This window comes from Peromyscus maniculatus, chromosome 2 (assembly GCF_049852395.1).
Source record: "Peromyscus maniculatus bairdii isolate BWxNUB_F1_BW_parent chromosome 2, HU_Pman_BW_mat_3.1, whole genome shotgun sequence".
Taxonomy (NCBI): Eukaryota; Metazoa; Chordata; class Mammalia; order Rodentia; family Cricetidae; genus Peromyscus; species Peromyscus maniculatus.
This window is the reverse complement of record NC_134853.1, coordinates 173271581-173291664: the sequence shown is the minus strand read 5'-3', so window position 1 is coordinate 173291664 and position 20084 is coordinate 173271581. Positions and strand designations below refer to the sequence as shown.

Here is a 20084-nt window from a genome sequence, read left to right as displayed (position 1 = left end):
GTGCTAAAAGGAAGTTCAAGTCTATAGGGCTCACCCACTGCCACAATGCCATACATAGACACATCTCAGCCCATAGCTGCAGGCATTGTAGGCCCAGAGTTGTCGATCCACCTTTTGGCAACAGCATCATAACCTCCCCTCAAGCCAGGCATGACCCTTGCTCGCAGCCTACTAGGGAAGGACATTAACACAGACAGCATGGCATTTAAGAACGAAGGTATAACTAAAACCTTTCCAGGAGAGGGTATATACTAATTGTAAATTACAGAGCTAAACCAAAATCATCATGAAGGTTGCATTTCAGCTTTACCACTGGTCTCTGAAATGAAGTTGGTTTAGGAGACTCTTTTGGGTCCCCTGGTGATGACTGATGTCCAACACAGACAATGTCACTGCCTCCACCTGGTGCCTTACTGCAGATACATTAAACATAAACACTAAAAGGGTAAGATGTTGGCTATGATGGAGTCAAGTGTCTAAAAACTGAGAACTTGCCAGCTTAGACACTTAAATCTGATGTGTTTTCTGGGAAGTTTGCCTTTCCACGATCTGTAGAAATCAACATCTAATACAGGTCACGTAAAAAGGATGTTGCGAGAACTTGGAGAGCCTCAAAATACGTAAGCCCAGTCCATGGGGACCTGAATTTTCCACTGTCCATCAAGATAGGAAGAATACAGGCTCCTGGCCAACTGGACATAAGGAATTCAGAGAAAAAGCTCAACAGGCTCTCAGGGATGCTGCTTCTTCATCACTCAAAGGAGCTGAAAGAAGGGATGGGTATTAAGGTTGACAGCAATACCAGGGCCACCCCCTATCCTCCAAGCCTTCACTGTAGTCCTTAGCCACTGTTTGTGGTCAGAGAGCAAGTTGACTCTTCTATCTTAACAAGAACAGAACAAGCACTTTCTGTACGTATTTTCTCTCATTCATAAGCACAGTTTGATAATGAGGCCAAATTGCTCCTCTCCTAGACCCCTGTTACCAGGGGTAACTATAGCTGTTACCAGTCAACCCACTTAGCCCCCACTGGAGGTCTGCAGCACTGGCTCCACCATGAAGTCTTCAGCTCTTCCACTAAGAATACACACAGTATTTATTTGATAGGCATTTAAGTTTTATATTTTTAAGTGATCAAATCTAATAAAATGGGAAACAAAACAAAACAAAACAAAAAAAAAAAAAAAAGGTTTACTAAACAGGTCCAAAAGACAACACAGGAGATAAGCAATAAAACCAAAGCGTGAGTGGTCCTTGTCCACATCAGCCTCAAGAGGGAGTTAGGAACCTCCAATCTCCTCCAAATCACACATTTTGGTTTTTGCTTTCTTTTTAAGGTTTTTAAAAAGTGAAGCCCAGGAGTCCAGCAGGCCATCCTGTGCTCAGCAGCATGTCCATCCCGCCTGCATCAAGCTCTGGCCCCTGCGTCCCTCAGCAGCAACTGCAGATTGCAGCTTTTGAGCCTCATTCCTGTGCTATGCTTCTCAGCACGTACTTGACCGTGTAGGCAAAGGCCGCAAACCCAACTATAACAAACAAGTTCGCCAAAGCGCCGCCCAGGAGTCCATGATGCCTGTTGGCCTGTGGGAGCCCAGCGAGGTTTGGGCCGGCAGCAGGTGCATGCCCATTGAGGAGCTGGATCCCATTCTGGCCACGGTGCATCTCCCCATCAGGAACCACGTCTGGCAAGGGAAGGTTCTGGGGCCTGCTACTTAGTTCATCTTGTGCTTTCTGTTTCTGTTTAATTTCCTGAGAGAAAAACACAAGAACCCTCAGTTGTCTTAACAAATCTGTTCCTTTGGGAGCAGCACTCGAGTGTTTATACACCACCCAGAACACAGTTCTCCATTCCCCTGCAGTAGATCCTAACCCAAGAGAGTATAGCTCTTGGTCCCACTTAACAGGTGAGGAAACCAAGCAAGGTATCAACATGACTATTCTGTGCCTGAGCCAGGTGCCAGCAATGCCAAGTAACAATGAGCTATCAAGCATTACACCGCTATCCAGCTTGGTGCTTCTGCTCATTGTCATGGTCTCAACTCCAGCCCAAACCAGGGAACACTTAACTCCACATGGCATAGTACATACCCAGCCCTTGCTGTAAGAAGCAACTGATATACCACCTAGCCATTGCTGGTGGATCACTTGAGGGATGGCCACTGATTGGCAAGTTTCATGCCTCTGTGGGGACAGACTCAGCCCCCAACACTTGTACATGTCCCTCAGGATCTCCCCCATCCCTGGGCTCTGTCTTTCCTGCACTGTAGGGTCCTGGAGAAGAGCCAGCTCTGTCACCCAAAAATGTGTACACCTGGAGGCATAGCCAGCACAGACCCTTCTATGTCCTGCAGCAACATGGAGAGCCTGCAATCCCTCTAAACATCTACAGGAAAACAGCAGTAGGCACACACACAGATTCTCTTTGGAAACAAATCTGCAAGTGTTTTTAACATAGGGGAAGATAAAACTGAGTTCCATCTTTGGCTTTCTTACCTCCACAACTTCAGGAAATAATTCACAAAAGACTTTATCTTTTAAATTAAACACTAAACTCTGTGCTGCCAGCTGTCTTTTCTAGGAAGAAAGAAAAGGGAAATATCAGCCAGAAAGTTAATTTTAATTTTTTTGTTTTTTTTTAAGGTGGGGATTCTCTATGTAGCCCTGGCTGTCATGGAACTCACTCTGTAGACTAAGCTGTCCTCAAACTCAGAGATCCACCTGCCTCTGCCTCCCAAGAGCTGGGATTAAAGGAGTGCACCACTACTGCCCAGCTAATTTAAATAAATTTGTTTTTAAATTCTTGCCAGGCAGTACATGCCTTTCTTTAATCCTAGCACTAGGGAGGCAGAGGCAGAGGGATCTCTTTGAGTTCAAGGCCAGCCTGGTCTACAAAAGGAGTTCCAGAACAGCCACAGCATTACACAGTGAAACCCTGTCTTGGGGGGGGGGGGGGGGGGCAGATTCTTTAAAAAGATAGATACGGTGGTAGTGCACACCTGCAATCCCAGCATTCAGGAGGCTGAGGTAAGAGGATCACTATAGATTCAATGGCAGCCTGCCCTACATAGTGAGTTCCAGACCAGTTCCACCCTACACTAATGAAACCCTAACGGCAAAACAAAACCTCAAAACAGATCTCTGTAGAGTCAAGGATTATAGAAAGCACTTAAAATGCTTTCTTGTCTCAAAAATTAGTCTTATGAAGGCTTAATTATGTTTTTGTTATCAATTAACATTAGAGAACTAAAACAAGCAGGGAACAAAATGTTGTGCAGCCCCTTCTCAAGCCTTACAAGTCTCCTGAGGAGTACAGGAGTGTCAGTGATGCTTAGCAAGGACAAAAGCAGAGTTGGAGACAGAGTTGGGCAGTGAGGCCAAGGGCCATGTTCTGAGGCAGCCATAGCAGAGATTTCTACAATGTGGCCAGGAACAGGGCAGAATCAGCCTAGGGTGAAAGGTTGGAGGCCACAGTGCCACAAGGCCCCGGGCGAGGCGCTGCCACACCTCACCGTGAAGTCTGATGTCTCTATGCTGCCCAGGGTGGGGCCCTTCTCCACCATGAAACTCAGAAGCCCTGTTAGAATGGTGGAGACAGACCACGCTGGATTCCATGTGTCTGGGTGGAAATCTGTGATGGAGAGACATAGCCTGAAAGAGAGTGATTTTTGTCAGTAAGAATGTACATTTCCCATGATCACAGACAGCTCAAAGCATTGCATCACCTGAAAGCTTACCTTGTGTTGCACTTAAACCTTCCATTGGGGGTTATCATGTAAATACTAGGAGGCTTAAATGGAAATTCTCTGGGAAAAATTAGTTTTCCATGATAATAGCCACCTATATCAAAAGAAAAAGTCTTATTAACTATTGTTAATTATTACCCTTGTTAACATCCAGGGTTACTGCTTCTCAATTCTCACCAACCTTTCCAGTTCCCAGCTGGCTTCCCAAGCACATGGTATCCCACTGCTCTCTCTCTATGCTGGCTCACAGGCTCAATCCACTACTGACTTTATTCACCAGGGCTCATGCTACACCAACACCCTCAGCCTGTCCCCCAGCTTCTAACTCTCCATCTATTACAACCATGCCCACAGGAGTCTATAACTATCACTTGCCCTACTACAGCTACAGAACACCCCTTATCTCTCCAGACTCATGTTCCACCCTTACTGAGAACTGAGTGGTCAGAAGAAAACTTGCAAGGGGTCCCAGCCTCCTACACTACTTCATTTGGTTCCTAGGAAATACATTCCTAGCACCAGCATTTGTCTGCAGGGAGAAAAATTAGGAAACACCCACTTGCATTTCAAAGAAAAGGGTCACATGAATGGATGTCAGGTATGAGCTGGTGAAAGAGGAATCTATACGACATATAACGCAAATTAGATAAGAAAACAACAAGCTATTGGACATCAGTTAACTATTTGCACTAAAGAACACATAAATGAAGGCTGAAGAGATAGATCAACAGTTAAGAGCTTCCTCCCATGCAAGCATGAAGATCAGAGTTTGGATTCTAGAACCCACATAACAAGATGGTCCCACACATGCCTATAACTCTTAATAATGAGAGTAATGGAGACAGACGGAGACCTGGGGCGTGTTGGCTGCTAGTCTAGCAGAAAAATAATGAGGTCAGGGAGACTGTCTCAATGGAACAGGGAGACCTGACACACGTAAGTATGGACTAGCACATGCATGTGCACACCCCTACTCCCAAACCCCCACCCACTAAAATGTGATTCGTTGTGTATAAATACACATTATTTATTGATTGGTTGTGCTGGGGATTAGACCTAGGGCCTTGCACATTCTTTTTCTTTTTTTTTTTAAGATTTATTTATTTATTATGTATACAGTGTTCTGTTTGCATGTATCCCTGCAGGCCAGAAGACAGCATCAGATTTCATTACAGATGGTTGTGAGCTACCATGTGGTTGCTGGGAATTGAACTCAGGACCTCTGGAAGAGCAGCCAGTGCTCTTAACCCCTGAGCCATCTCTCCAGCCCAGCCTTGCACATTCTTAAGCAAGCACTCTACCACTGATCCCTATATCTAATTCCAAGACACAGGTTAAATTACAAAGAATACTCAATGTTTGTGGGTAGTCATGGGTCTCACCCTCAAAACACGAAGATGTGCCAGGGGAATACTTTTACAAAAATGACCACAGCAAGACAGACCCTCTGCCCTGCAATCAAAGTCAGTTCTTGCCATGGAACACAATCAGCAAAAGCTCTTCTACATACCTACCCAAGAAGAGCACAGAGAAGTCTATGAGGGATGAGCCACAAGCACACCCTTGGCTAAAGTCTAGGGACAGAAACCCAGAGAACACAGCAGAACCATAGATGCCCAAAACCACTTTGTCAGGCTATGCTTCCCTACTGGCTTGTGCTTTGTCAATATCAACTGGCTGGTGATAGGCACTGTTTCTAGGTTCTACATTATGCTCCACAATCTGTATCCCTGCACCACTGCTTGTTCCTCACTGCAAGAGCCACATAATATATGGGAAACAGTGGCTCTACCCATTTAATTCTCCTTTCAAAATATTTTTTTGGAATCTACTTTAGTTCCTTTGTCCTTTCATATAAATTTTAGAGTAAGCCTTAACATTACTAAAACATGAATAAGATTACATTAAATCCATGATTAGTGGTAAATTATTAGCAAACTTTCCTTAGGAAGCCAATTTTGTACTTTTAGGATGGGTGTGCCCAAGAACACTAGGAATAGGACTATCATAGAGCTCCAGTCAAAGATGTTTGCAGTTACAGAGGAGCCATTAGGAAAGCAAGGAGGAAGGGCCAGAATACCTCAAACACAGAGGAAGAACACACCAGGAATGTGGCCATCAACAGCATGATATACTAGAGGATAAGAAATTGAGGAAAGCCCTTGGCCAAGACAATTTAGAGGATTCCTTATAGACTCCAGGAGAATGTTATCTGCAGCTCCTAGTAGTCCCATTGAGTAGGGACAGCTGAGGAGGGCAGTAAAGAGGGGATGACAAGGGTTCAGTAAACTGGCAGCCTGAGGGACAGTACCCACAGAAGAGGATAAGGAGATGGAAGAATAGGGATTCCAGCACTAATGGCTAAGACAGTAGAGAAAAGGGTTAGGAAACGGGACCAGGTGGAAGCACAGTGACAAAGTCAGGGTTCAGCTGGCAAAACTAGGTAATCTCCAAGACTCTGCTCATGCATCCTTCACTTCAGGGCCACACTCTTTTCTCCCTGTGTCCAGCCATTCCAACATCAACAAACCTTGGCTGGTCTAGCACTAGGAGAGGTCCCGTCACACAGGGTTTAAATGTTTACTATTTACTTTACATTTTAAAAAGAGGATGGAGAGGTTCAGCAGTTAGGGGCACCTACCTGTTGCTTTTGTAAAGAACCTCCTCTCTGGAGTGTTCCACAAGGTTTCCACCTATAGGCAAAGACCTGTTGTTTTTGTCGTCTTAAGTTAGGCCTGATAGCTGGAAGAAGAGGCACTGCCCACATGGCCAGTGCTCTGCCCTGGGCTTGCCTGTGAGATGGTGTCAATCTTGCCATAGGACCCTAGAAATATGGACTAATTTGTCAAATCACTGAGGGCCCTAGTAACATCTGGTTACCTGAGGGATCAGGACACCAGGTCAACATTAGCAAGCAATAAAGAGATAAGAACCTGTTAGGTCCTATATCCCTCCTAACCCTCACATGCCTCCACTTAGCTTGGAAACTATTCTGAAGACATTAAAAAATACCTTGCACTAATTTTTTGACAACATTCCCTTCGGCCTTAGAAACAGAAGAATGTTTTGCTATTTATTCCAATCTGTTTTCCCCTGGGCTGGAAAGATGGCTCAGCAGTTTAAGAGTACTTGCTGTTCTTGCAAGAGGATCCAACAACCACATGGTAGAGCACCATCATCTCTAACTCCAGGATCTGACCCACCCCCTCTTCTGTGGGTACCAGGCACACACATGGTACACATATAGTCAAGCAAATACCCATACATATAAAATAAAATTAAAAAAAAAAATCTTTTCCCCATCTCTAGCCAACATAAGAGGCCAAGGAAATGCAGATGGTAATTACAAACAGTCCAGAAATACCAAAATGAGCAAACATTTCTAGGACTTAAGAAAAATACTAGGATGAGATTCAGGTAAATCTAATTTAACTACTACATATCCAAAACAGAAAGACTTTTATTTACACTGATAGGAATGATTCTTTTTTTTCTACTCACCTTCATAAGGAGTCATCTCAGGGCCTCGGACAACATAATGCCTGAGAGAGAGAAGCAAATTACTTGATCTGTAGACCATGAATTCTCTAAAACTATAAAGTTCTTACAAAAGGCCTGGTACTGATGTTTGGGGGCAATACCCATCACTCTAAGCAAAAAAAGGGACATACATACACATCATGGCTCCTGCTAAGTCCTTCTCTCCTAGGAGATTGGTGTTTTAGTAGGTGGCAGGCACAGGTGCCTAATGGCCACTCAAACAGAACCTGGGCAACAAGTGTCTGATGAGTTTCTTCAGTGACATGTCACATGTGCAGTCTAATCTCACTGTTGGGGAGCTAAATGTGCTTTGAGTAAATGCCCAAGACCAGGAATCTAGATGCTTCTTTCTGCATTCCTGTGGACTTGACCCCACCCACCTCTTCCCTTTGTTGTTGTTGTTTTAATCTTTTCGTACTAACAAATCTCTCTCTCTCTTTCTCTTTTTTTTTTTTTTTTTGGTTTGGTTTTTTGAGACAGGTTTTCTCTGTGTAGCTTTGGAGCCTTTCCTGGAACTCGCTCTGTAGCCCAGGCCTGCCTCTGCCTCCCAAGTGCTGGGATCAAATGCATGCGCCACCACACCTGGCATTAGGCATTAAAGTATTTTGTAAAAGATCAAATTCACCAAAACAAGAGAAATGTTAAAAAAAAACAAAACAAAACACAACTGGGCCACACTACACAGGCTAGCCTGGAACTCAAGAGGTCCACCTGCCTCTGCCTCCTGAATGCTGGGGTTAAAGGTGTGTGTACCACACCCAGTGAGAAATGCTCACCAAAGCTGGCAATGAGCATTTCCACAGAGAACATGTAATTTCAGGACTCTAAATTTTTAACACAGCAAAAGAACTACCAAGAAACAAATATTTTCCACAAGCTCTGTCAGCTTGAGATTTGTGAGCACTTGGCCTAGGCTGGAGTCAGGGGTTAGTGTCAAGACTTTGCCACCAATGCTCCCAGGCTAGACAGCTAATTCCCAGTATCAGGAAGCAAAATGCAGCCTAACCCTAATTCACATGAACAACATCTGAAAGCTTTGTATACCCAAAGCCTGCAATGAGGACTACCCAAGATTTTTCCTTTCAGTCCTAGCCTAAGCCAAGCAGAACTCCCTAATATTCTTGACATGGCATTCATTGCAAAGCCCAGAATAGACAGGCATCTCAAGTATCTATCCATAGCTGAGGAATTAACTACTGCCTCTGCCCACCAGCTAGACCACTACAGAACCTGCAAGAGAGTTACTATGCTGCAGAGTGAGCAAGAATGCAGAATCTTACCATTCAAGAATATTTGAAGGGAGGGGCTCTGCACAGATGTAAGGCACCGGATCTTTCTTAATTCGAAGGTAGTCCTGTTTCAACCTTTGTGTTGCTGTTGTTGGAGCTCTCTTATTGCTGTTATTGCTCATCTATTTAAAAAGAAAAAGAAAAAGCATTTCTACTTACAGAGAACATAAGAACATACACATGCATTCCTTACTATAGACAACTTCAGATGACTGACTACCTCTGCTTTCCTTTCTGCAGCCCACCAACCATCAAGCCCGTCCCTCAGCTCTTTTTCTGTATGTCCCTACCACCATCACCGCTTTCATTTATGCAACATGATACCAAGTGTCTAACACAGATGAAAGGCATAAAGAACCATGAAACTGCATTGCTGTCCTCAAAGAATTTACAGATTAATTCATTCAAGTGGGATCTGGGTAGGTATACTGAAGCCAGCCTACACCAGCTCTACATGTCCTTTAACTCTGTTCAGCAACACCTCGGTAATGAACATTTCACAACAGGAAATTAGTGAGTACCACAGGCCTTCTCCTGGCCTGGAAGCCTGTTATACATTTACCACTGATCACAATTAACAGCAGTAGGGGCAAAGAGATGATGTGATACTTTCAGAGATCTAGATGCATGTACTAGGCAGAGTAGAAGGCATGTTTAGGGGAGCACATTGGTCACCATGTCAGGCAGGAGCTCAAACACAGTGAAGGAAAATGAACAAGACTAGCCAGAGAGTCAAGTCAAACTACCAGAATCCTGAGTTATAGGCCCCAGTCTTATGGTACATGTGGTGGTCTAAGTAATAATGGCCCCCATAGGCCCCACTGCAAGTGGCACTATTAGCAAGTATGGCCTTGCTGGAGGAAGTGGATCATTGTAGGGCAGGCTTTAAGTCTCAGATGCTCAAGCTAGGCCTAGAAAGGCATTCACTTCTGCTGCCTGTGGATCAAGATGTAGAACTCTCAGTTCCTTCTCCAGCATGTCTGCCCACATGCTGCCATGATGATAATGGACTAAACCTCTGAAACTGTAACCCAGCCCCAATTAAATGTTTTTCTTTATAAGAGTTGCCATGGTTATGGTGTCTGTTCAAAGCAATAGGACCTTCTATGAGGAAGGTCACTCTGGAGCCTCAACATAAGGCAGCAGTCAAGGATACATACAGGGAGTGAGACCATGACAATGCTAAAGAGAAAGAACTAGGGCTTTTGCGATGTCTTGGTGAGCAGGTAAAAGTGATTGCCAGACAAGACTGATGAAAGGAGTTTGATCCTCACAATCCAGATAATGAAAGGGAAAGAACTATCTACTTCAAGTTGTCCTCTGACATTCACACACAAGCCCACAGACATGCACAAACATGCATGCATCCACAAACAATAAATAAATATATATATAAAAACTTTTAAAGAGGACTGGAGAGATGGCTCAGCGGTGAAGAGCACTGACTTTTCCAGAAGACCTGGGTTCAATTCCCACATGGCAGCTCACAACTGTCTGTAACTCCAGTTCCAGGGGATCTGACATCTTCACACCAAAGCACGTAAAAAAAAAAAATTAAAAAAAAAAAAAAAAAAACTTTTAAAAGAGAAGAGACCAACTGGATGTGGTGGTACACATCTTTAATTACAGTACTTGGAAGGCAGAGGCAGTCAAATGTCTGAGTTGAGGCCAGCCCAGTCTACATAGTGAGACTCTGTCTCAAAAAAGAGAAAGGACTGAATCAGGGACTCAGACCCGTTAGCTATACTCCAAAAGGAGGAGGCAGTGATGAATTGAATAGGGTTCCCTCTGCCACAGATGTCAGAAGAGCTCCTACTTGTTCTCTTTTCTCATGATTTAAGAAAGAAACACAAAATTCTACAACTAAAAAAAAGTATGAATACTACTAGTCTAAAATACAATTGAGGGGCCACTTAGGGATATACAAATTAGAGGAGATAGTAGGCTGGTGAGATGGTTCAGTGGATAAAGATACTTGTTGCCAAGTCTGATGACCTGAATTCAATTCCCAGGACCTATATGACAGGAAAGACTACCACAAGCTGTTCTCTGACCTCTACACACATGCTATGGCACACACCTCCCCAGTACCAAAAATGAATAGTTTATTTATTTTAAGTTTAAATGAAAAAAGCAGGAGATGAACTTGACTATAACAGAGCAGGTTGGACATGGGCAGTTACAGATGGCCATATCTTGTGGTACTGAAAACCCAGATTTGCCCATTGCAGCCTCCTCCTTTTCTTCCCACCACTCTCTTGGCCACTCTATCCCTAACCTGTCTCACACAGCACTGTCTGGTCACTTTAACCATGACTATAGACATCAACGAACATCAATAATAGCTGTGATTCCCCATCTTGATCTCCCAAACTAGATAAACCTAAAGTCAACCCTATCCTGTCCTTTGTATGAATTATTCCCAGCAGAGAGCCACATGTTTTTTCACTCTTCAATATTTGCTTATACATATTATTTGAGAGTCAACAACTTTTAACTATTTGGCCTAATTTCTTGGTAGACATCATCACCACAGACCTCTGCATCTGCCTCCTCTACCAGGATATTGATACCTCAGGACAACCAAGGTATCTCTGTACCCTCAGGGCCTACAAAGGGGATAGCTCAGCCAGGATATCCACCACAATCCTCTTATGTGCACAATATCAGCCAAAGTGCCCATGTGGCTTCTCAATTGGGGAAATGGGGGATGAACCCTAATCCATGCATTACTTGCTCACTTCCTTCTAGTCCCAATAACGATAATGCAGGAACACATTACTTTCCTGTCAACCACAAGAACCTCAAATCTCTTCACACTTCCCCTTGTGCACTAAAATCAATGCAGTTTAACCATCCACTCCCCACCAAAGACAGCAGATAAATGGCAACAGCTTCTTTATCTGCCAAACTCTTCAAATAACCCATCTAGACATAGTTCTCATAGCACCTAGTAAAGCCCATCTTCCCTGCCCAGTTTGGACTGGTAGAAAATACACCTACATCCTTTCCTAGCTAGTCTGAGCTACATCCATCAGGGTCCTCCCTGACTTCCCTAATCAAATGCTTCCTTTTCTGTTCTTCACAACCACACCACCACCGCCGCCATCACCATCACCACCATCACCACCATCACCACCACCACCACCACCACCACCACCACCACCACCACCACCATCACCACCACCATCACCACCCCCATGGTCTAAGATATAGTGCACAAGAACCTTTCTGGCAGAATCAAGGGCTTTTGCCTGATGCTTCCAAGAATGTTCACACCAGGAACAAGGTTACAGTCCAGCATGGCCAAGAAATGCTTCCAGAAAGCATTGTCCCCAAGTTCTTGGCTTCAGAAGCCATGTGGGCCAGAGAGCTCAACTTGCCCAGCACCTAGTAAGAAACAAAGCAATAGCCAATGATCCACAAGCAGAACCACAAGATTCTTTCTCTTATATTCACCCTTGAAGTTAACACTCCAACATGTACAAAATAATTTCAGTGGGTAATCCCAACACAACTATATTTGGATTCAGCTAAGTGATCAGATAGGATGCATAATCAAAGTTAGTGGACACACAACAGTAAACTAGCAAGGTAGTTGTGCCAGGTTATAAAAGTAACTCAGTTGGTTAGTGCTTGCCTAGCATGTAGGAAGCCCTTTGATTCCTGGCACCACATAAACAGAGAATGGTGGTGCATACCTGTACTCCCAAAACTGAATAGGTAGAGGCAGAGGATCGTAAGTTCAAAGTCATCCTAGGCTATATAGCTTGGAATACATGAGGTCCTGTCTTGGGAAAAAAAAAAAAAAGGAAGGAAGGATAGACAGACGGACAGGTGTGGTGGCACACATCTTTAATTCTGGCACTTGGGAGGCACAGACAGGCAGATCTCTGTGAGTTCAAGGCCAGCCTGGTCTACAGAGTGAGGTCCAGGATAGGTAGGGCTACAAAGAGATACCCTATCTAAAAAAAAAAAAAAAAAAAAAAAAAAAACCGACCTTGTCTAGTCAAAGGTCCCTCTCATATTTGCTTTTTAACTTTTTTTTTGAGACAAGGTCTCACTTCATAGCTTTGGCTGTCCTGGAATTCACCATGTAGACCAGACTGGTCTCAAACTCAAAGATCCTCCTGCCTCTGCTCCACAAGTGCTGATATTAATGGAATGTGCCACTATGACCAGTTTTAACTTTTTTTTTTTTCTTTCAGCACTGGAAATTGAACCCAGAGCCTCACACATGGTAGGCAAGTATTCTATCATAACTAAGCAAACGCCCAACCTCAAACTTACTTTTAGACATAAAAATCATAATTAAGATTCAACTACTCAGTTGCCCTAACCGATCCTCCTTTACCTCACTCAGAACAAGACTTTCTTTCATGATTCTCCTGGGGGACTGCAGGTGACAAGAAGCAGCCAGTCAGTCACTAGCAGAGTAAGTCTTTTCTGTCCCACATTACTGTGCCAAGGTGGCAGTTCCTTTTCTTCTGGACATCTCTCTTCTGTACCAGTACAGTCAGTCAGGTGATGGTGTGGAATAAAACCTTGGCCTGAGTGATCAGAAGGGTATATGACACACCCAAGGCCAGGATTTTCAGGGAGTTTTACCTTCTCCAGAATTACTTCACTGGCTGAATGAAAGCCAGGGGCTCATAGAAGCAGCCCAACCGCCACTCTCTCACACACACACCTGAGAATGGAGCTGACACTGAGTTCAGTAACACCATGATGTGCAGACTAACGAGTCCAAGTTCCAGTACCTAGACCTAGCTCTGGCTGAAGACCATACACAGAACTTTCCAATTAAATAAAATCCTATAATTCCTTTTTTCACCCTTGAAGCTAAATTACCATTTCACACACCTGGAATTAATAAAGCCTTGTACCACTACTTACAAAAAGGCTGTTTTTATGCACTTGTTAGCTTACAATGGACCATGGCTTTATCTCTTCAAAGTTGTCTATCTGGATCTGACAAAATGTTGGGAATTTGACCTGTGTTACCTACTAAGTGATGTACAATGAAAAGGAGGTGAAGTCATTGGTTGAGGATCTGTACTTAGTAAAAAGTAGAGAGTAAGTCCCCACCGTATTCATCCCGCCCCCCGCACAGGGCAGGGTCTTGTTCAGGGTCCAAGTCGCACTCTTACTTTCAAGTGTTCTGTCACCTCCAAGGGCATAACGGTGGACACGCTCGTTTCTGTTGGGGTTTATTAAGTCGTCTGAGGTTCTAACTGTCCAAGATAAGAGGGGGCACTCAACGGCTGCCACCCCACAAAACAAACTCACCGGATACGTTCACAAAGATCAACCCTGGCTACTCCTGAAGTATTTCAAGTGCACCAACCAACAGGCCTCTTCGTGAGAGATTCTGCCGCGTGGCAAACCAAATCTCTAGCCTGCCCAAAGGACCAACCCCAGCCAGGAACCCCAAGCGCCCTCGGTAACCGACCTCGGGTCCGCAAAGGGACGCTCCGGGTCGGGGCACAGCGGGCGACGTAACGAACAGGACTGGACGTGCGGAGTCCCCCGAGTCCCCGCCCGCCGCTCTGGCCGGCTCCGGCGGGGCGAACGAGCGGCCGGAGGCCCCGCGCAGCCCGCGAGCGCTCACCTCTCCCTGAGGCCGCCGCCGCGTTCAGGTTCGCCGTGGTCGAGGCCAGAGCAGGGTGCGAAAGAGTGAGGCCCGTTCTGTGAGCCGCACCCGCGCTGGGACTTAGCCCACCGCACCCGCCGCAGCGTCTCCGCTGCTACCGCCGCTCAGCTTCCAAGATGGCCGCTCGAGGGGATGGCCTAGGCGCCGCTTCCGCTTCCGGTGCGCTGTTTGCGAGGGGAAGCACTTCTCTAGGCAGCTTGGTGGAGGGCTCTACTCTCCGTTCCTGGGTGTCCCGGGTATCTTAACTGTCTTGGAGTAATTACGTCCCGCCGCTGCGTAAAGCGTAGCTGGCGCCTGCGCACTGGAGAAGAGCTCGGGGGAGGGGCGGGGAGCGAGTAGCTTGACTCCTCCAGGAGGCTCGCGGGACGGGATACTGTCTGGCCGGCACCCCAGAAACAATAAGTGGCTGCAGGCATCCCTCATTGCCCCTGTCCCCCATATCTCGGGCCAGCCTGGGACGCCAGGTCCAGAGAAAAGATGACCCGTGAGAGTTCACCACGATCCTCTTAACTCGAGGATTCCGGGCCTAGAGGTCATCTAGCCTGCCCTCGCTGCCCCTCTAGCCATGAAGACTCCTGTGTACAGCGCAACTGATAGGCATAGGCATAGCCAACCCTGCGACAGCCTCCTAGCCCTGAGGACAGACGTCCTCATAAAAATAGTTTCTGTATTTTTTTGTACCAAACTTTCGATCCAGTTCATGAATACTGTCATTATGCTCGAGGACATTTCTCTAAGACGGGTTTCCTCTTCCATGGCCTCCTTCCTGGCCTTGGAGAGGGGAAGTGTCACATCTTGGTCACTTGGCCAGGCCATCTGGCTGCTAGTGGGGATGTTCTGAGTACTAGTTTGGGCCCTGACAGCTGGAGAAGCTGGGTAGAGAGGCTGATAGATGTCCAGACTTCCCCAGACACTCATGCTCACATTCCTGCCTCACCTTTGCATTTCTGGGATGCTCAAATTTGTTCTCATGTTGGTGACGTATATGTCACACACATCCTATGCCCTTGACCCAGCACCTTACCCTTTCATTTGCTTGTGAACTCAGTGTATGTAGGTTCCAGGAAACCAAGCTGGATGTGGCGAGTGTTGGGACTCCACCTTGCAGGGCAAAGTAGGGCTGGGATCTGGACAAAAGAACCTGGATGGTCTCACATCCCCTTTGGTCACGTGAGAAGTAGCTGAAGACTGGACCAAGTGGTACTTGGGATGTCCTCAGGCTGTTCCAGGGATGCAAGTTTGGGCTACGAAGCAGAGGCAGTCATTGGCAGTGCCTAGCCAACCAGATATGTAGGGCAGAATTGCTGTTCAACTTAAAGTTCTCATCCTTCACCATGACCCTGACTGCCTCTGAGCATCAACAGTGGGCTCACTAACTGATTGTTGACAATTGATGGCTGAGACTCAGCACTGTGGTGATGTGTACCCCAATATATTAGTAAACAATATATTGGGGTACTAAATATATATTATATATAAGCATATGTTTATATATATAAATAAATATTTAGGGATCAGAGGACAGAGCCAGCCACTAGATTAGACATAGAGGTCAGGCAGTAGTAGCACACTCCTTTAATCCTAACACTAGTTTACCATAGAGGTCTGGAGGTCTGTACAGACATACAGGAAGTGAGAGAGATGGGCGGAAAAGGAAGTGATGGAGCTGGGCAGAGAGAGGAAGTAAGATAGCAGGGCACAGAAAGGTATATAGAGCCTAAGTATACAGGAAGTAGCTCTCTTGGGCTGAGGGTTTTTCCTAACAGTAAGAGCTTGTGGCTGGCTTGTTCTATTCCGTTGATCTTTCAGTTTTCACCCCAATATCTGGCTCCAGGTTTTTTATTAATAAAACCGTTTAGCAGTTTGTGTTACACAGCACTGTGAGTCCAGCAGTGGCCATTGATTCACAGGGCAGGTGGTGGATGAGCCCATCACCTTAGTTGTGATCTGGCCTGCTGCAGCAGGGCTAACCCCTGAGCCCTGGGGAGTGTCCTGCCTGTCAGCCCACGATGGCAAGTTAGCCCTGGGAAACCAGTGGCTTCTCTCACTGACAAACTCAGAAAACACATCAGAGAGACCCTTTGCCTCCTCCTTCCCCAGAGCTCTATGGTCCCTAATCAAGGTAAATTAAGTCACCTTTGTTATTTTGCATTTTTTGTTGTTCCAGAGCTGAGGGCCAAACCCAGGGCCTTGTTCTTGCTAGCAAGCGCTCTACCGCTGAGCTAAATCCCCAACCCAAATTAAGCCACTTTTAAAGGATGCAAAGTTAGAAAAGAGGCCATTCTGCGTAGAAAAATAATCATGGGCTCTCTGGAACATACCTTGCTGGCTAGTTTTATGTCAATTTGACACAAGCTAGAATCATCTGAGAGGAGAGAACCTCAATTAAGAAAATGCATCCAGCCGGGCGGTGGTGGCGCACGCCTTTAATCCCAGCACTCGGGAGGCAGAGCCAGGCAGATCTCTGTGAGTTTAAGGCCAGCCTGGTCTCCAAAGCGAGTTCCAGGAAAGGCGCAAAAAAGCTACACAGAGAAACCCTGTCTCGAAAAACCAAAAAAAAAAAAAAAAAAGAAAGAAAGAAAGAAAATGCATCGGTAAGATTGGGCTGTAGGGCATTTCTTAATTTGTGACTGATGCAGGAGGGCCTAGGCCATTGTGGGTGGGGTCACCCCTGGGCTGGTGGTCCTGGGTTCTATAAGAAAGCAGGCTGGGGCTGGAGAGATGGCTCAGAGGTTAAGAGCACTGGCTGCTCTTCCAGAGGTCCTGAGTTCAATTCCCAGAAACCACATGGTGGCTCACAATCATCTGTAATGAGATCTGGTGCCCTCTTCTGGCCTGCAGGGATACATGCTGTATACATAATAAATAAATAAATCTTTAAAAAAAAAAAAAGAAAGAAAGAAAGGAAGGAAGGAAGAAAGAAAGGAAGGAAGGAAGAAAGAAAGGAAGGAAGGAAGGAAGAGAGAAAGAAAGAGAGAAAGAAAGAAAGGAAGGAAGAAAGAAAGAAAGAAAGAAAGAAAGAAAGAAAGAAAGAAAGAAAGAAAGAAAGAAAGAAAGAAAGAAAGAAAGAAAACAGGCTGATGCTGGGCAGGATGATGTTTGCCTTCAATCCCAGGCACTCAGGAGGCAGAGGCAGGTAGATCTGAGTTCCAGGCCAGCCTGGTCTACAGAGTGAGGTCCAGGACAGCCAAGGTTACACAGAGAAACCTTGTCTCAGCAAACAAAGCAGGCTGAACAAGCCATAAGGAGCAAATCAGTAAGCAGCACTCCTCCATGGCCTCTGCATCAGCTCCTGCCTCCAGGTTCCTGTCCTGCTTGAGTTCCTGCTCTGACTTCCTTCAGTGAAGAACAGTGATGTAGAAGTGTATGCCAAATAAATCCTTTTATGGTGGTTTGAATAGGAATGACCCCATGGGCTCATATATTTGAATGATTGGTCATTAGGGAGTGGCACTAATAGGTATGTCTTTGTTAGGGTAGATGTGGCTTTATTGAAGGAAGTGTGTCACTGAGGGTGGACTTTGGGTTTTCAAATGTTCAAGCCAGGCCCAGTGTTTCTCTCTCTCTGTGCTGCCTGCCAGTCCAGATGCAGAACTCTTGGCTCCTTCTCCAGCACCATGTCCGCCTGCGCATGGTCATGGTGTCTTATCACAGCAATAGAAATCCTAACTAAGACACCTTTTCGTAACCAAATTGCTTTCTTTCATGGTGTTTCATTGCAGTAGTAGTAACCCTAAGACAATATGAATGCAAACAACAGTCAGATCTTAGGCCATAGACATTCTTTGACTTGCTTATCCTTGTATAAAATGAAGCACTAACATACCTACCAGGGTAGCATGAATACCTGAACTATCATGATGGTGAGGCTGCAGAGAGAGCCCAACTCAGAGCCCCCCAAATCCTGAGCACACCTGGCTTATACCTGAAGGAACAAGATATTGGGATATATGGGGACAGAAGTAGCCAGCAGGTTCTGCCAGAACCAGAGACCTCACCTCACCAGACACACCTTCAATTTTCTGGGCAATAGGACTCAGGTCTCTCTCTCTATAAAGCTGGTGGATGACCTACCAGCAGGAGGGGATGACTAGAATCTTCTTGAACTCCAGAACCAAACCCCTAAGGATAGGAGCCATCTTTCTGCAATGGGAGAGCCTAGGGTTTGCCTCCAGAATATACCTCCAGTTTTATGGAGCAGGGAAGCTGAGTTTTAGGGGAAAAAAAGCTGATCACTACTCAGCATTTTGGGTACTCTCCTTAATGTTGTAACAGCTTCCAGAAGACCAAGAAAGTCTGGAATTCAAAACAAAACAAAAACCCAGCATGGTGGCAAACACCTTTAATCCCAGCACTTAGGAGGCAGGGACAGACAGATCTCTGTGAATTCGAGGCCAGCCTGGTCTACAAAGTGAATTCCAGGACAAGTAGGGCTGTTACACAGAGAACTGTGTCTCAAAAAAAAATAAAACAGCACTCTCCAAGAGCCAGCAAGATGGCTTACTGGATAAAGGCACATGCCACCAAGCCTGGTGGCCCATGTTCAAGAGCCAGGACACACATGGTAGAAGGAGAATTTTGACCCCTGCAAGTTGTCCTCTGATTGCAACATACTGTGGCACACACACCTACACACACACACACACACACACACACACACACACACACACACACACACAAATACATGTAAATTTTTACCAAATATTTATTTTTAATTGTGTCTGTTCTCATGTGGGTATGTGCACATGAGTGTAGGCACCCACAGAGGCCAGAGGCATTAGATTACTTGGAGCTGGAATTACAAATGGTTGCAAGCTACCTTTTGTGGTGCTAAGACCAAAACCTGGGTACTCTGGAAATGCAGCAAGTGCTTTTAACCACTGAGCCATTGCTGCAGCCTTGATAAATGTAATTTTTTAAAAATACATGTAAGAGGGCTGAACTGGAACCCCAGCTCTAGGGATTCTGACACCCTCTTCTGGTCTCTGTGGGTATCACCACACATGTGGCATATACTCACACAAACTCATATAAAATTTATTTTGATTATTTATTTTTGACCAGGGTCTCACTATGTAGCCCTGGCTGACCTGGAATGCACTGTGTAGACCAGGCTGGCTTTGAACTCAGAGATTCACCTTCCTTGGCTCTGCCTTCCATGTCCTGGGATTAAAACTGTTCCCTGCTGTTGTAGAATATTGCTTTAACTATGTAAAGATGTGTTACATTTGTTTATGTTGTGGAATATTACTTTAACTATTTAAAGAAGTGTACATGTGTTTATGCTGCATTTGTTTAACTATGTAAAGGTGTGTTGCATTTGTTTTATCTTGCTTGCTTAAGGCACCTGAGTGGTCTAATAAAAAGCTGAATGGCCAATAGCTTAGGCAGTAGAGAGATAGGTGGGGCTGGCAGGCAGAAAGAATAAGTAGGAGGAGGAATCTAGGCTCAATAAGAAGAGAGAACAAGGGAGATGCCCAGGGCCAGACAGACACAGAGGAAACAGGAAAGTAGTACATACAGATTGAAAGGAAGGTAAAAAGCTCTGAGGCAAAACACAGATGAATAGAAACAGGTTCAACTAAGTTATAAGAGCTAGTAGGAGAAGCCTAAACTAAGTCTGAGCTTTCATAATTAATAAGTCTCCCTGTCATGATTTGGAGGCTGGCTGTCCAAGAAAGCCTGCTACACTCTGTCATACCTGACTCATAAATTTAAAAATAAATTATAAGAAAAACAAAAAGCCTCCTACAGGGTAGACCACAAGGCCTCCAGTAGAGTCAGTCTGGCCAGAGCTTGAGGGAGGGCCCCAAAGGGCTGGAGGTGACCCAGGAAAAACATCCTCACCTATCTCCCTGA

General features: G+C 45.3%; 1 protein-coding gene across 4 annotated transcripts; it reads right to left on the bottom strand.

Moving 5' to 3' along the window:
- Positions 1-1095: 1095 nt before the first annotated feature.
- Ube2j2 (ubiquitin conjugating enzyme E2 J2) lies at positions 1096-14501 on the bottom strand. Of its 4 annotated transcripts, none has more exons than XM_076565906.1 (8): positions 14184-14347; positions 11800-11962; positions 8564-8694; positions 7245-7285; positions 3735-3837; positions 3510-3648; positions 2494-2574; positions 1096-1749 (listed from the first exon to the last, which is right to left on the bottom strand). In XM_076565906.1, the coding sequence occupies exons 3-8, from the start codon at positions 8692-8694 to the stop codon at positions 1465-1467; spliced, it is 780 nt and encodes a 259-aa protein (XP_076422021.1). In that variant the 5' UTR covers positions 11800-11962; positions 14184-14347; the 3' UTR covers positions 1096-1464. The 4 variants fall into 4 exon arrangements, with proteins under 4 accessions (XP_076422021.1, XP_076422022.1, XP_006992411.1 ...); XM_076565907.1 differs by having other exon boundaries at positions 14025-14338; XM_006992349.4 differs by lacking the exon at positions 11800-11962 and having other exon boundaries at positions 14184-14501.
- Between the last annotated feature and the right edge of the window lie 5583 nt (positions 14502-20084).

Coding starts and splice junctions, on each gene's coding strand:
- Ube2j2 (XM_006992349.4), bottom strand. CDS start 8,694: ATGAGCAATAACAGCAATAAGAGAGCTCCAACAACAGCAACACAAAGG. Junction 3,838..7,244: donor TGAGATGACTCCTTATGAAG/GTGAGTAGAAAA, acceptor CTTTTGATATAG/GTGGCTATTATCATGGAAAA. Junction 2,575..3,509: donor TAGAGACATCAGACTTCACG/GTGAGGTGTGGC, acceptor CTTTCTTCCTAG/AAAAGACAGCTGGCAGCACA.